General features: G+C 38.8%; 1 protein-coding gene across 1 annotated transcript in view; it reads right to left on the bottom strand.

Moving 5' to 3' along the window:
• The window catches only part of PHLPP1 (PH domain and leucine rich repeat protein phosphatase 1), a 259,504-nt gene that overhangs the window by 68,376 nt on the left and 174,322 nt on the right, over positions 1–16,806 (bottom strand). Inside the window, exons 5-6 of the mRNA XM_053572056.1 lie at positions 1,335–1,481; positions 514–744 (exon numbers count right to left, since the gene is read on the bottom strand). Of these exons, the coding sequence (XP_053428031.1) occupies positions 514–744; positions 1,335–1,481 (378 nt within the window). The remainder of the gene's footprint in view (positions 1–513; positions 745–1,334; positions 1,482–16,806) is intronic.

Genomic DNA, 16,806 nt, shown 5'->3' with positions numbered 1-16,806 from the left:
AGAATGGTAAACTAAGAGTCATCTGGAAGATGAGAGAAGAAATTTAAATAAATAAAATAAATTTAATTTAACGGATACATTATCTTAAGGAAGCTAAGGGGGAAAAAAATTAAGAAAGGGAAGATGCTCACTGAAATCAAATGCTCAGGTAAGCCACAGAAAAGTACAAAGACAGAAAAATATCCACTTTGCTCTCAATGACATGATTTTCACCCACCATAAATAGCTCTCTCTCTCATATGGTTGTTATCATATGAAACTGGGTTCACATTTGCCAAAGTAGGACCCTTAGGACACACAACAGTCATTCATCAGTGAGAACTTTTTAACAAGTCTCAGGTAAGAGCAAATCCTACAATCAATCTTTATTCTTCCCTCAGCAGAAATAGAAAAATGGGGCCTCATTCATTAGCTAGCCTGTTTGCCTTGGCTTATCTCACCAAAAGGGATGTAACCTGCACCCCAAACATAAGCTAGCTATGCACATGAGGTATGTTTCTCAAAAATGGTTACCTTAGATCTACATGTTTGATGTGAGGCATTTTTCTTAAAGCCTGTAACCTAAGGTTCTCCATGCAGTTCCCAGACATACAAAGTTTATCCACAGCCGTCAATTTCTCCAACACCTCTGGAATGTCAGTAAATTCATTAAAAGAAAGACCAAGATAACTAAGCTGATGCATGTTCTCCAACTCAGAGGGAAGGGACTGAAGAAAGTTTCCATCCAACAAAAATGTCTGTAAGCTGTTAAAGAAAACATAAAAATTATAAAGAATGTGTTAATTTCATATTTTTATTATCAATACACAAGTTCCATTAAGTATAGATCATATTACTAGAAAATGTACCACTCTTTGCAAAATGCATAAAGACAAGGCTCAAGGCAATCATGGAGCAGAGAGAGATTATCAGAGATAGGCATCTTAATATTCTATTGAAAATGAAGAGTTATGACCAATTTTCCCAACATGGATAGGCATAAAGGGGAAAAACATGAGCTAACGGGAGTGTGAATCAGCCCAAATACCCACCTTTCCTTGTTATTTCTTAGAAGTAATTTCTAAGGCTTAGAATTCAATGTGACTGAGAAAATGAGAAAGTAATACTCACCCCATGTATATACATATTCGTCTGTAGGAATGCTCAGTTTAATTTTTGCAAGATTTAAAGAGTATAAATCGAATCAATGAACTTTCTACACAGACCACACAGTGCCTAATCTCTTGATTTGAGAATCAAGAGAATAGGTTAACTAATTTCATGTGCTTCCCAACCCTCCTGTGGCCTCCCTAGGCTTTCTGGATACACCCACCAAGGAGGTTTAAAGTACACACTTGTGCATAGCTCCAACAGCTGCTGGGACTGCTTGAAGGGCATTGCAGGACACATTCAGCTCTGCCAGGGTTGGAATACTGCAGACTGCCAATGGGAAGTCCCCTAAATGATTATTGGAAAGGTTAAGACTCTTCAACTTGGTGAACCTATTCCAATAAAACAAAAGGAAAAAAGAGACAAATGTCATAGATGCAAACATCACATAACTTTAGCACAGCCTTATAATTTAGCCTGACTCGATCAACTGTGGAGGAAATAGAGCTCTCAGAAGATAAGGGCACAGCAGAGCCAGAACCCACATCTTCTGACTCTTCTTGCCAGTGTTTTATCTAAAATGTAAACACTGTATTAAAAACAAAGTTGTCACTCTAAAGTAATGTGACTATTTGAGGAAGTGAGTTCTATTGGAGTAAGGTTTTTAGCTATCTCTCAGCTTAATTAACACAGAGATAAATGGTTCAAATAAGGGAAGGCTGGAGCTACCCTTCTGGATTCTGTTTTTCCAGACAAGTCAACAAAATGAACCCCAAACTAAAATAATAAAAACTTACCAATTTATCAGAACAACACTCTAAGGGAACTGTGACTTAGCTCCAAATTTAAAAATCAATTATAATTCCTCAATCTCAATACAACACTTGATACTGCTGACCACATACATCCCTTCTTGAAAACAGGGAAACAGAAACAGACTCTTCTCATTTCACTTTGACTTACACAGCCTCTTCCTAGCTCTCTTAAACCCTCTCCTCCTCCTATTACCCTCATTTTCTCTTCATCTTCTCTACCTTACTCCAAATTGAAGTATTCTTCACAGATACACTGTGTGTCAGTTCATTCTCTCTACACTGTCTTCCTTGGAAAACTTTTTACTGCTATGTGAACTTTCTCAATCCCATCACACACCTGCTCCCTTCATGATATGCTCTACAACATTTCCAGCCAAAAATTGAACTTACCATCTTTATTCCAAACCAGCATTTCCTCTTATTCTATTTTTGTTAACAGCACTTTCATTTTCTCAGTTGCCCAAGCAACTAAAGCATGAAAGAAGCTATCTTTACTTTTTATTTACTTTACTTTTTATCTCTCTGTGCAAGCTTAATCGGATACACTGACAACCTCTACACCATTTCTAGATAAGCGTTAGTTAGATCAGTGGCTGCATTATGCTAATTCTTCTTAAAACTGTCCAAGTCTAATATTAGGCAGTATGCACTCCCCTGGAACTGACACACTAAATTCTAAAAATAAATCCGAAGCCACGCTGGTGGCTCACGCCTATAGTCCTAGCACCCTGGGAGGCTGAGGTGAGAGGATCCCTAGAGCTCAGGAGTTCAAGACCAGCCTGAGCAAAAGTAAGACCCTGCTTCTACCAAAAGAACAGAAAAATTAGCCAGGTGCTGCAGTAGGCACCTATAGTCCCAGATATTTGGGAGGCTGAGGCAGAAGGATCACCTGAACCCAGGAGGAGTTTGAGGTTGCTGTGAGCTAAGCTGATGGCACTGTAGCCTGGGGCAACAGAGTCAGATTCTGCCCCTCCCCGCCCCCCCCGGAAAAATCCACTTAACCCAAAGGATATATAATTTTAAAGAACTCATCATGTGGCCTACTTGTCAAATTTAATAATAAAGTTAAGCTTTGTTCTAAATAGGTAAGTAAAAGTTTGTTTTAAACAGAGAGCTGACAATGTACCTCCCTATTTGACAGGCTGAAAGCGTTACCTTGATACCTGTTTTCCTGGATCCCTGCTTAGGGTCCCCAATTTTTGAGAGGGGAAATGATTCCTAAAATAGGATTGCCAAATTCAAATTGCCTAAATTTGAATTTGAAATAAAAAATATTTTTTTTTATTATGAGTATGTTCCAAATATCGCATGGGACACACTTACCCTACAAAAACAATTCATATGAAATTCAAATTGAACTGGTGCTCATTTTTTCCTCTACTAAATCTGGCAACTCTGAGATAAAATGTTTGTACTGATAATCGCAGATGAAATTGCTGTTCTAGTCCAAACAAAAACAGTATCCCACTTTATTCTACTTTTGCTCATTTGACAGTTCTTAAATTTACATGCAATTAAACTGAACTTTAAAAGAAAGTTCCTGTAAGAGGGAAAATGATCCACCAGATGTTATCTAACACGATATAGTACACAGACTTTTCAGAAAGTGTGAATGAACAGATTTCAAAGCCAATTATTACTGAATATGGGAAATGGAAATATTGGCTTTTGAGAAAGTTCAAGTCAGTAACAGAGCATGGGGGGAGGTATATATAATTCATATATTCAGACAAATTTACTAGGACCATGTCACTTCTGAGGACAAAGGAAAGCAGAAGCAAGTTGAATGAGTAAAACACATTTGATAAGCCTAACGGAAGCTTAAATGGAAGAATTAAAAAAAAAAAACCCTCTTAAGTTATTTCCCGTTGGTCTTAAGTATATACAAACATTCTGTATTTTAAAATGGGCACGAGTACTTTATTTTAAAGGGAAAGAGACACAATTATTTTCTACATCAACTCAATGATAACCACTACCAGACAGAGAACTGCCCACAGCCCCAGGACCAAGTACCCGACAAAACAATGAGTCGACACCCTTTCCTTGGATCTGCAAGGCCAGCCGGTTACCACTGGTGCCAGGAAGCTACTGAGCACTTGAAATGGGGCTGGTCCAAATCCAGATCCGCTCTAAATATAAAATACAGACTAGACTTCAAAAACTTAGTATAAAAAAAAATGTAAACTATCACATGAATTTTTTAGAACTGGTAATGTTGATTTACTGGATTAAATAAAATACATTATTAAAATTCCTTATGTGGCTGGCATTATGCATTGCCACTGGAGAAGTGCTCTCTCTGTCCTAGGAGTAAGCAGGACCCTGGAATTCCCTACCCAAATGACAGCAACCCTGTTGGCAGAGCTTGGGTTCATCCTCCTGCTGATGTGCACCTGTGGGCCCTAAGGTAGGCAGGTCTTGGAGGTGAGGGCTGTAGTGTCCACACCCCTTCAAGGTTAGGGATACAGTTGGACATGGGAAGAGAAGAGCTAGGGGCTGCTGACCAGTTCTACCCATGCTGCCATACTCAGTGCAGAACTCCAAGGAGCCTGAGAATTCTAATTCGAATCTGTTTCCAGGACATTATATGTTTTGGAGATCTCCATTTATATTCTTACTCTAGATCTGTGAATTTTAACAGCTGATGTGATTTGCAAGTAGCCTCAATTTGCCTCTCATTCTTACCACATTCTCCACCCTCCCTCACATTTCTCCCCATGCAGCAGCTCCCACAAACTCTTCCCAGAGAAGAACACAGTGTTCAGCGGAGACTTGTTTACCAAATAAAGCACCGACTGCTTCTGAGAACCTGAGTTCTTGAACAGAACACATCAATCAACATTAAAACTCATCTGTTTCGGTAACTCTACACCCTAGTGTTCTTAGAGTTCCACTTTTTCTTTACAGCTGTGAAAAGCAATCAGATTATAGGCATTTGCCTCTCTCACTTTTTCAGGGAAAGAGGGAAGGTCCACATAGAATTCAATTCCTTTTGGTACTTAAAATTGTGAAAAAGATACCTACCTAGAGACAAGGTTTAGGTTATGAGAGATAATGGAGATACCATCACATTTAAAGTGATAGTATTAAGAGGTGGGGCCCTTAAGGAGGTAATTAGGTCCTTACATTAAGAAATGAAATTATTGCCCCTGTGGAAAAGGTTCCCAGGGAGCTGCTGCCCCTTCTGTCACCTGAGAATACAGGGGAAAGCAGCATTTTTTAATTGAGCCCTCACCAGAGATTCAGCCCTCACCAGATACCATATCTGCTAGTGTCTTAAACTTGGAATTCCCAGCTTTGTGTAGGACAGTAAGCAATACATTTCCAGTTTATATATTATTCAGTTTAAGGCTCATATATGACATGTAACATGTTACATGTAATGGTTCTGTATTAAGCAAATAGCAATGCACATCGTGGGAGTTTAGACTCAGGTGTGATTTACTCCAAAGCTCCAGGCATACTTTTGTCCTTTAACATCAAGTGTCAAAAAAAAAGCACAATCAACTAAATACACTTGATAACCTACAAAGACAGAAAACTACATAATTGTAATGTGTTTACAAACACAATTTGAAGTCTCCTTCAAACCAGGTATCCTAAATTCCATAGACAAAGTGCACAATTGTTTGCCAAGGGTTGGGTCTTGACGCAGTGGGGAAAAGATGGTAGAATGTAGCTGATAATATCACCACTCTGCCAAAGCAATGCATTTCTTTAATATGTGTTTCCTACTGTATTTACATCATAAAACAAAAGCATAACAGTGACATTGAATCTAGACACAAAACATGCTGAACTACACAGTTGAGTGATCTAAGGAAGTTCTTATTTTTCCTTCCTTTCTCCAAATTCAGTCATAACTAATTAACAGCAGGAATAGCTCACACCTTAAAATTGCTATTGAGAGAACACAGTAATCATTAGTTTTGTCCCTGTATTTGTCTAGCTTCCTTTTTAATCCAGACAACAGTAAGCCATATCAATGTATTACTGTCAATACTTAGTTAGCTTAAGATGGATATTTTCCTCAGTTACTAAATTCTGAGGTATAATCTTCCAATATTCCAAGAATAATTTGCTTACTGTCTTAGGCAAATCACGCAACTCTACAAGAGATGAATGCTTAGTTTCTTAAATTAATCAGAAAAGTTAAAATGTACCAAATTCATGTGTCCAAGTTCCCTACATTTATTAGGTAAAATGTAAAAGCTTTAAAAGAGGTCAATCACAGTTCAACAAGCTTGTATCATTCCGGCCTCCAAAAATCTATTTAAAAGTGAGTGCTCCTGAGAAAATGAAGTGAAGCCATTTTTATCCAAGGGCAGAAAAGAAAAAAAGCTCATGTTCTAAAACATCAAAGTTGAAAGAAATAAAGACAGACATGCAAATGCTGCCAATCCTCATACACCTTCTCCTGGGCTGGTTCTGTCGTGATCATTAAGACCGGATTAGCCCTTTTTTCTTTCTTAGCATTTATTCACTCGGTCTATCCACACTCAAAAATTTATGTACAAAGTTTGTTTTGCATTTGAGTTACAAGGAATAGCCACATATACTTGCATGTATTTAGGAAACAGAACTAAATATTTAACATGATGACTATTTGGAGGTATAATATTGTTTAGTTTTAGATCTATCTAAAATCTTCAGTAACTCCCTTCCAGGAACTTAGGATTTACATGACACATTTGGAAAGCTTGACTGTAAAATAAAAGTAAGATGGAATTATTAATAGTTCCATTTTAAAGCATATTCCAAATGTGCTTAAAACAGGTTTCACAAATGACACCAGGAAGAGGAAACTATAACTGTTTTTCCTCAATGAGTCTAACAGAAAAAAATCAATATTATTTCCTAAAATTACCACTCACCACAACTGGGTCAATTGAAAGAGATTCCCTGGGTGAATAGATTTCTATTTCACAGCAACAGCCCATGTTTAAATTGTTTTTTTCCCTGTGGGAGAACATGCTAACACACTTTGGAAATTATTAGGCTTCACTATTAAGTAATCAAGGAGCTGTTCAAAGGCTGGACTTGAAGCCTAGCTCTGAGCTTAGTCCCCTGCTTTGCATTAATTATGAAAAGCAGGATCCCTAATGGCTTAGAGTGGCTCTGGCTTATCAGAGAATTGCCAGGCTGCCAGTGCTCTGTTAAGATTCACTGTATTTGCTTTTAAGAGAAAAGACTGATTTTATTTGATTACCAAAAAGTAATGCTTATTTTAGCAAAATGAGTCAAATTACAAAAGCAATAAGGAAAAAGTTAACAGTTCTCCTTCTTTTCAAGACCCATCCTTCTGAGATAGCTAGTGCCACTGGTGTGATATTTACCCTTTCAAAGCTTTCTTCTTTGTAAAACATAAACTTGCATAAATAGAATAACTCCCTCCTTATTTTTTTTGAAAGGGATTATGCCACACACATTTTTTCTACAACTTGTTTTCTTGTCTAATACATACAAATCATCCTTCTCATTCAGTACATAAAAATCTAACTCAATCTTTTTGAAAGCTGCATAATGTACAGAGTACAAATGTATCAAAATTTATTACATTCCCCCACTGACTGACATTGGGAGTACTTTCAGGTTTTCTGCTATTAAAATTCCGTAAGAAACATCCCAGTCATGTATCCATTTGTGCACCAATGATTTTATTTTGCAGTAGGCGTAGATGCCTAATGCCTCATTCTTAATTTTAAAATCCAAAAAAACTGAAAATTGAGACCTTTTTTCATTGACTTATGTGGTAGCAAAAGATGACCCGACCTGATGTGAGCATTCATTTGTTCTCTCTAGAAATATGAATGTTTGCTAATGGCTGCTGTCCCAAACTCTGCAAGAGATGTTATATAATAGACGCACCATGTTATCTTTGTGTAATCTGAAACTCTCTGTAATCCGAAACACAAATGGCCTTGAGACTTTTGGTTAAGAGATTGTGAACCTCTACTTGTAAAAGTGTAACTGGTGGGCCCAAGAGTATATGCAATTTAAATTTTAATATGTAGTGTAAAACTAAAAAAAAAAAAAGTGTAGAAATTCTTAATTCCAATCAGCCATGTGAGAGAGGATCCTTTTCCTCATACTATTTTTTCACTAGTACTTAATGTTAACATCCTTGCAATTTTTCTTAATCTGATGGGCGAAAATGATACCAGGTTATTTCAATTTTTATTTTTCAGTGAAGCTGAACTTCTTTTTCTGAAGAAGGGAATGACATTTGCACATCGTCCTTGAGATAGACATTCACATTCTTTGCCCTTTTTTTTTTGTGTGGTTTTTGGCTGGGGCTAGGTTTGAACCCACCACCTCCGGCATATGGCTCTGGCGCCCTACTCCTTGAGCCACAGGCGCCACCCTCTTTGCCCATTTTTAAAGTGAGCTGTTTGTCTTCTACTTATCAATTTGTAGGCACACCCTGAGTACTACCTGTCATGTATTGTCATAAGCTACAAATATTCCCTCCTACTGTCGTTTTTCCCACTTTATTAATCGTACTTTTGCCACACACTAATTTTTTATCTTTGTTTGCTCAGATTTGGCAATCTTTTCCATTATGGGGTCTGTATTTTTCACTTTGCTTGGGAAGGTCCTCTCATTCCAATTCAAAGTGGTATAAATGTTCACTTACATTTCCTTCTTTTATTTACATATTTTATTTTTTACATTTGGATCTTAATTCCACCTGACACTTGTTTTTAAATGTAATGTTAAGTAGAGGTCTAACCACCTTCTGGCAACTAACTATGTTTGCATAAACTTATTAAATAAACCATCCTTTTTGATATCTATTCAACTTAAATAAATTTCATAAACTAGAGAAAGGGAAAACAGAAAAGCTCAGTGCTATTCCAATAAAAGAGACAATGAGAAAAGGTTAGGTAAAAACTAGTTACATTTACTTTTTCTCTTTTCTTCAAGAGAATTTCTAAAACCAAGTGCATGCTGTTGTTCTTCCTAAGAACATACACCCTGTGGTCTTGGAGAGGTAAAATTCTTCCCTAAGATCTTTAGTTTGATAGAGTAACTTTTCTATCTTTAGAAGGAACAATCTTGGGAAAGGAATCAAAGTACTTTATAATGTTATTGAATATGCTTGCTCTTAAGAAACAATAGTTAGGAAATGAATGAAAGTGAGAGAATTAGTCAGCAACTTCCTTGACTTATCTTCCACACACTCTTCACATTCTGATTCCTTTAGTGTGGTGCTTTAACAGCTTGGGAACTTAGTCTTACAGCCATGTTTTAACACTTTTGCCCCCATCTAGGTACAATACAGGGCAACCTGCTTGTTCTGTAACAGTTACATAAGGAAGCAAAATAATTTGCAAATGATAAAGCGACTGTCTCTCTTGGGTGTAGAACTAAAGAAAGAGTACCTCTGGCCCCATGTTCCTCTTGGACTTGTCTGTGGTTGCACTGGCATGAGAAACATTTGACTGGTTGTGCCTGCTTCAGAACTGCTGGGAACACCCACCCTTTAAAAGGCATGACTCAACTCCCTTTGGCTCTCACACTGCTGTCCACACCCCTAACCTCCCCTGGCCTGTAAATGAACTCTCATCTCATCTCAGTTTCTTGCTACAGTGCTTTCTTTTCCTGTCATCCCTATATGACTTCTGAAATGAATCCACACGAACTCATATTTGCCCTTCTGTTCCAAGTGACAAGTAGTCCACCCAGTGGACACCTGCCATCGTCTTTCTGGAAGGCCAGCAGCGCGTGAACGCTAATGTGGCATGCGACAAGCTTCTTAACACTTGAGCCAAAATAAGCAGAAACCATCCTGTCTGAATCCCAATCACCATAAATGATTCTTGGTATAAGCAAAAGAAGCTTATCACCTTCTCATATGCCTAGAAAACAAAAATAAACATGCATATTTTACTTGATAAAAATTAAAATTTACAGTCACAGAAGGATTTAATCATAATTTTTCTAAAGCACCACTACATGCCCAAGCACAATGTCTTATGCCTATAATTCTGGCACATTGTGGGAGGCAAAAGTGGGAGATAATTGCTTGAGGCCAAGAGTTTGAGACTGGCCTAGGTACCACAACAAGACCTTGCCTCTACAAAAAATTTTTGAAAAATTAGGCAGGCCTCCTGGCAGGTGACTGTAGTTCTTTTTTTTTTTTGTAGAGACAGAGTCTCACTTTATGGCCCTCGGTAGAGTGCCGTGGCCTCACACAGCTCACAGCAACCTCCAACTCCTGGGCTTAAGCGATTCTCTTGCCTCAGCCTCCCCAGCAGCTGGGACTACAGGCGCCTGCCACAACGCCCGGCTATTTTTTGGTTGCAGTTTGGCCGGGGCCGGGTTTGAACCCGCCACCCTCGGTATATGGGGCCTGCGCCCTACCGACTGAGCCACAGGAGCCGCCCAGGTGACTGTAGTTTTAACTATATACTCCTAGGTAGGAAGATGGCTTGAGCACAGGAGTTCAAGGCTGCACTGAGGTAAGATCACACCTCTGTATTCCAGCCTGGATGACAGAGTGAGATCTTTGTCTCAAAAATAAATAAATAAATAAATAAAAACTAATTGCTGCAGATGTTAAAAATCAGGAGAAGTGTAATCAAAGAAATAGAGAATATTTAGTTTTCAAAGTAAATACAATGGACCTATTGCTATAAAGGGAATTAAAGCATTCCATAAAGTGAGAAATTCTTATTTTAACCCCTATTTTAAAGTAATTTAAACAAGAGGCACTTAGTAGTTACTTATTATGTTCCGAGCACTAGGCTCAGTTAACCCTATGGATACGACAGTAAACAAGACAGGGCCCTTGCCCACAGGATGGGGGCGAGGGGAGATGGCAGGGACAGGCTCCTGTAAGTATATTATAAGGAAAACCACTCCAAATCATAGGATGGCAATTATGTGAAAATTCTAGTCACTAGATCTATAGTAACACACAACAACTAAATTCATGAAAACAATGATCATAAGCAGTATAAATTTGTCACTTTCGGATTTTTTTTTATTGTTCAATCATAGCTATAGCTGTGCACATTAGTGCAATCCAGGGGTACAATGTGCTGGTTTCATATACAATCTTAAATATTCTCATCAAACTGTTCAACGTAGCCTTCATGGAATTTTCTCAGTTATTGTTTGCAGACATTTGTATTCTGCCTTTAGTAAGTTTCGCCTTTACCCATTCTAATATGCACCGTAGGTGTGGCCCCACCCATTATCCTCCCTCCACCCTAACCTCCACCCTCCCTTCCTCTTCCTTGGCCCTATCCTCATAGTCTTGTGCTATAGTTGGGTTATAGTCTTCATGTGAAAGATATAATGAAGCTTCATAGTAGGGCTGAGTACATTGGATAATTTTTCTTACATTCCTGAGATAACTTTCCTAAGAAGAATATATTCCAGCTCCATCCATGTAAACATGAAAGAGGTAAAGTCTCCATCTTTCTTTAAGGCTGCATAATATTCCACGGTATACATGTACCAAAATTTGCTAGTCCATTTGTGGGTTGATGGGCACTTGGGCTTCTTCCATGACTTAGCAATCGTGAATTGGGCTGCAATAAACACTCTGGTACAGATGTCTTTGTTATACTGTGATTTTTGGTCTTCTGGGTATAAACCTAGTAAAGGAATTATTATTACTAGGAACCCTAGTAAAGGATCTAATGGTAGGTCTATTTTTAGGTCTCTAAATATTCTCCAAACATCCTTCCAGAAGGAGCATTAGTGTGCATTCCCACCAGCAGTGTAGAAGTGTGCCCTTTTCTCCACATCCACGCCAACATCTCTAGTTTTGGGATTTTGTTATATGGGCTACTCTTACTGGAGTTAGGTGGTATCTCAAAGTAGTTTTGATTTGCATTTCTCTGATGATTAAGGATGATGAGCTTTTTTTCATGTGTTTGTAGATCATGCCTCTGTCTTCTTTAGAGAAGTTTCTCTTCAAGTCCCTTGCCCATGCTGAGATGGGATCACGTGTTTTTTTCTTGCTAATACATTTGAGTTCTCTGTGGATTCTGGTTATTAGACCTTTATCTGAGGTATAACCTGCAAATATTTTCTCCCATTCTGAGGGCTGTCTGCTTGCTTTACTTACTATGTTCTTGGCTGTGCAGAAGCTTTTTAGTTTGATCAGGTCCCAGTAGTGTATTTTTGATACTGCTTCAATTGCCTGGGGAGTCCTCCTCATAAAGTATTCACCCAGGCAGATTCCTTCAAGAGTTTTCCCTGCACTTTCTTTAAGTATTTTTATAGTTTCATGTCTTAAGTTTAAATATTTTATCCAGTGAGAGTCTATCTTAGTTAATGGTGAAAGGTGTGGGTCCAGTTTCAATCTTCTACAGGTTGCCAGCCAGTTCACCCAGCACCATTTGTTAAATAGGAAATCTTTTCCCCACTGAATGTTTTTAAAGGGCTTGTCAAAGGTCAAATAACAGTAAGTAGCTGGATTCATCTCTTGGTTCTCTATTCTGTTCCAGACATCTACTTCTCTGTTTTTGTGCCAATACCATGCTGTTTTGATCACTATCAATTTATAGTATAGTCTCAGGTCTGGTAGTGTGATTCCTCCTGCTGTGTTTTTATTGTTGAGTAATGTTTTGGCTATTCAAGATTTTTTCTGATTCCATAAAAAACGAAGTATATTTTTTCAAGATCTTTAAAATATGACAATGGAGCTTTAATAGGAATTGCATTAAAATTATATATTGCTTTGGGTAGTATGGACATTTTAACAATGTTGATTCTTCCCAGCCATGAGCATGGTATGTTTTTCCATTTGTTAACATCTTCAGGTATTTCTTTTCCTAAAGTTTCATAGTTCTCTTTGTAGAGATCTTTCACGTCTTTTGTTAGGTATACTCCCAAATATTTCATCTTCTTTGGCACTACTGTGAAAGGAACAGAGTCCTTGACTGTTTTTTAGGCTTGGTTATTGTTGGTATATATCAAGGCTACAGATTTATGGGTATTGATTTTGTAGCCTGCGACATTGCTGTATTCCTTGATCACTTCTAAAAGTTTGTAGTAGAATCCTTAGTGTTTTCCAGATACACAATCATATCATCTGTGAAGAGTGAAAGTTTGATCTCTTCTGACCCTATGTGGATACCCTTCATCGACTTTTCTTCCCTAATTGCCATGGCTAAAACTTCCATTACAATGTTAAAGAGCAATGGAGACAATGGGCAACCTTGCCTGGTTCCTGATCTAAGTGGAAATGATTTACATTTTACTCCATTCAATACGATATTGGCTGTGAGTTTGCTGTAGATGGCCTCTATTAGTTTAAGAAATGTCCCTTCTATACCAATTTTCTTAAGTGTTCTGATCATGAAGGGATGCTGGATATTATCAAAAGCTTTTTCTGCATCAATTGAGAGAATCACATGGTCTTTGTTTTTTAATTTGTTTATGTGCTGAATTATACTTATAGATTTACGTATACTGAACCAGCCTTGCAACCCTGGGATAAATCCCACTTGGTCGTGGTGTATAATTTTTTTGATGTGTTGCTGGATTCTGTTTGTTAGGATCTTATTGAGTATTTTAGCATCAATATTCATTAGTGATATTGGTCTATAATTTTCTTTTCTTGTTGGATCTTTCCCTGGTTTGGGGATCAAGGTGATGTTCGCTTCGTAGAATGTGTTGGGTAATATTCCTTCTTTTTCTATATTTTGGAAGAGGTTTAGTAGTATAGGTACTAGTTCTTCTTTAAAGGTTTGGTAGAATTCTGACATAAAGCCATCTGGTCCTGGGCTTTTCTTTTCAGGGAGATTTTGTATAGTTGATGCTACTTCAGAACTTGCTATAGGCCTGTTCGACATTTCCACTTCGTCTAGCTAAGTCATGGTAGGTGGCGTACTTCCAGGTATTGGTTGATTTCTTTCTGAGCGTAGAGTTTCTTGTAGTATTCACTAAGAATTTTTTGAATTTCTGAAGGGTCTGTTGTTATTTCATTGTTACCATTTCTGATTGATGAAATTACAGATTTTACTCTTTTTTTCCTGGTTAGGTTGGCCAAAGGTTTATCTATTTTATTGATCTTATCAAAAAACCAACTTTTAGATTTATTGATCTGTTGTATAATTCTTTTGTTTTCAATTTCATTTAATTCTGCTCTGATTTTGGTTATTTCTTTTCTTCTGCTGGGTTTGGGGTTGGAGTGTTCTTCTCCAGTTGCTTGAGATGTCCCATTAAGTTATTAACTTCCTCTCTTTCTGTTTTCTTGAGGAAGACTTGCAGTGCTATAAATTTCCCTCTCAGGACTGCCTTTGCAGTATCCCAGAGGTTCTGGTAATTCGTGTCTTGATTGTTGTTTTGTTCCAAAAAAATTGGTGATTTCCTTCTTGATCTCGTCTATAACCCATCTATCCTTCAACATAAGGTTATTTAGCTTCCATGTTTTTGTATGGGTATGCAGGTTCCTGTTGTTATTGAGTTCAGCTTTTATTCCATGATGGTCTGAGAAGATGCAAGGAATAATTTCTGTTTTTTTTTAATTTGCTGAGGTTAATTTGTGGCCTAGGATGTGGTCGATTTTCGAGTATGTTCCATGGGCTGATGAGAAGAATGTGTATTCACTTTTGTTGGGATGCAATGTTCTGTAGATGTCTGTTAAGCCCAGATATTGAGTGTTTAAGTTTCGATCTAAAATTTCTTTGCTTAGCTTCTTTTTGGAGGCTCTATCCAGCACTGCTAAAGGGGTGTTAAAATCTCCAACTACTATGGAACTGGAGGAGATCAATGTGCTAATGTCTGTTAGAGTTTCTCTTATAAATTGAGGTGCATTCTGGTTGGTTGCATAAATATTAATAATTGAAATCTCATCATATTGAGTATTACCTTTAACAAATATGAAGTGTCCATCCTTATCCTTCCTTATTTTGGTTGGTTTAAAGCCTACTGCGTCTGCGAATAGGACTGCAACGCCTGCTATTTTCTGCTTTCCATTTACCTGGAATATAGATGACCATCCCTTCCCCATGAGTCTATATCTGTCTTTAATGTAAGATGAGATTCTTGTATGCAGCAGATATCTGGCTTCAATTTTTGTAACCAGTCAGCTAACCTGTGCCTCTTTAGAAGACAATTTAAACCACTCACATTAATTGAGAATACTGATCAGTCTTTTGATGATCCGGTAGACGTTTTTCATTCTTTTGTGTCTGTGGAAGTTGGAATTTGATCAAAAATTTCTGGGTGGGTTTACTTTTGTGGTGGAGGATTATGCTGGTCTTTATGAAGGATAGGTCTGAGAATATCCTGGAGAGCTGGTTTAGTTATGGAAAATTTCTTCAACATGTGAATGTCATTGAAGTATTTAATTTCTCCGTCATAAATGAAACTCAGTTTAGCTGGATACAGGATCCTGGGTTGAAAGTTATTTTGTTTTAGGAGATTAAAAGTCGATGACCATCCTCTTCTTGCTTGAAAGGTTTCAGCAGAGAGATCTGCAGTTATTCTAATATTCTTGCCCTTGTAGGTGATGGTTTTCTTTCATCTGGCTGCTTTCAGAATTTTCTCCTTCATATTAACTATAGTGAAATTAATTATGATGTGTCTGGGGTTAAGTCATGCTGGAGTTCTGAAACTGTCTGCTATCTGAATTTCAGAATCTCTTGGCATGTCTGGAAAGTTCTCCTTCATAATCTCATGCAGAAGAGACTCTGTGCCTTGTGATCCCACTTTGTCACTTTCAGGGATCCCTAGAAGATGAATATTAGTTTTCTTCTAATTATCCCAGAGCTCTCTGAGAGAGTGATCTGTTTTTGCCCTCCATTTCTCTTCCTCTTTGAGAGTTTGGGAGCGTTCGAAAGCTTTGTCTTCAATGTCGGAAATCCTTTCTTCTGCTTGCTCCATTCTGCTACTGAGGGATTCTACTGTGTTTCTCAGATCTTTGAGGGATGCAAATTCTTGTCTCAATGTGTCGAATTCTTTGGTCATTTGGTCTTTGAATCCGTGGAATTCTTGAGATAGCTTTTGGGTTACTGCTTGGAATTCTAATTTGATCTTATTTGCTATCCAGATTCTGAATTCGATTTCTGACATCTCAGCTATTTGTTTGTGCATGGGATCTTGTGCTGTGTCTTCCCCATTGATCCTTGGGGGAGTTGATCTACTCTGATTATTCAGATTGCCAGAGTTTTTCTGTTGATTTTGCCTCATGATTGTTTTTTACCGTTGCCTCTGGCTGTCCTCAGAGTTGGGGAGGTGTCTCTCCAAGATTAGACCCCAGCGGGATCACTCTATTGTTGCTGGATCTTTGTAGGGAGTGACCCTGTGTAGTTCCTCTGGGGCTGCCCCAGCCAGGGAGTTCTGGTTGTAGAAACAGCTCCGGAGTGTGACACACCCAGATCCAGCAACAGGGCAGGAGGTGGTGTGCACAGTTCTGGGAGTTCCTGGCACCCAGTGACTTTGGCACAGAGAGCCCAAGGTTCCAGCAGTCTCTGGCCAGGAGAAAGGCTCTCTGCAGAGGCAGGGAGGGCTCCGCAGGGTACACGGCTACCAGAGTCCCTGGCCAGACAGGCTGGCTGGTGTGGAGGCAGGGAGGGTACAGGAGGGAGGACGCAGGGTTGCGCGGCTCCCACAGTTCCTGATCAGGGCATTCGGAGGCCCGGCGGGCACGGGTCGTTGGTCAGGGGTCTTGGCGCAGCTCTTATGGAGGTCCGGGCGGCACCAAGCCCAGGAGTTTGAGGTTGCTATGACCTGTGACACCACAGCAATAGGGAAACAGCCTGAGTCTCCAGTGTGTCAAAACCGGTCTCACTCTGCCCCTGAGGGTTAAGGCTGTAAGGCAGCTCAGTCCCCGCCTTTAGGCTGCTCAGTCACTAGGTTACTAGCTCCTGCCCGATCCTTGCTCTGCCACCCTGAGGGCGGAGCTTGCGGGGCAGTTCTCTCACAATGGCTC

The sequence above is a fragment of the Nycticebus coucang genome, chromosome 19, assembly GCF_027406575.1.
Source record: "Nycticebus coucang isolate mNycCou1 chromosome 19, mNycCou1.pri, whole genome shotgun sequence".
NCBI lineage: Eukaryota > Metazoa > Chordata > Mammalia > Primates > Lorisidae > Nycticebus > Nycticebus coucang.
The sequence above is the reverse complement of the archived record's forward strand: the minus strand, read 5'-3'. Positions and strand labels throughout refer to the sequence as shown.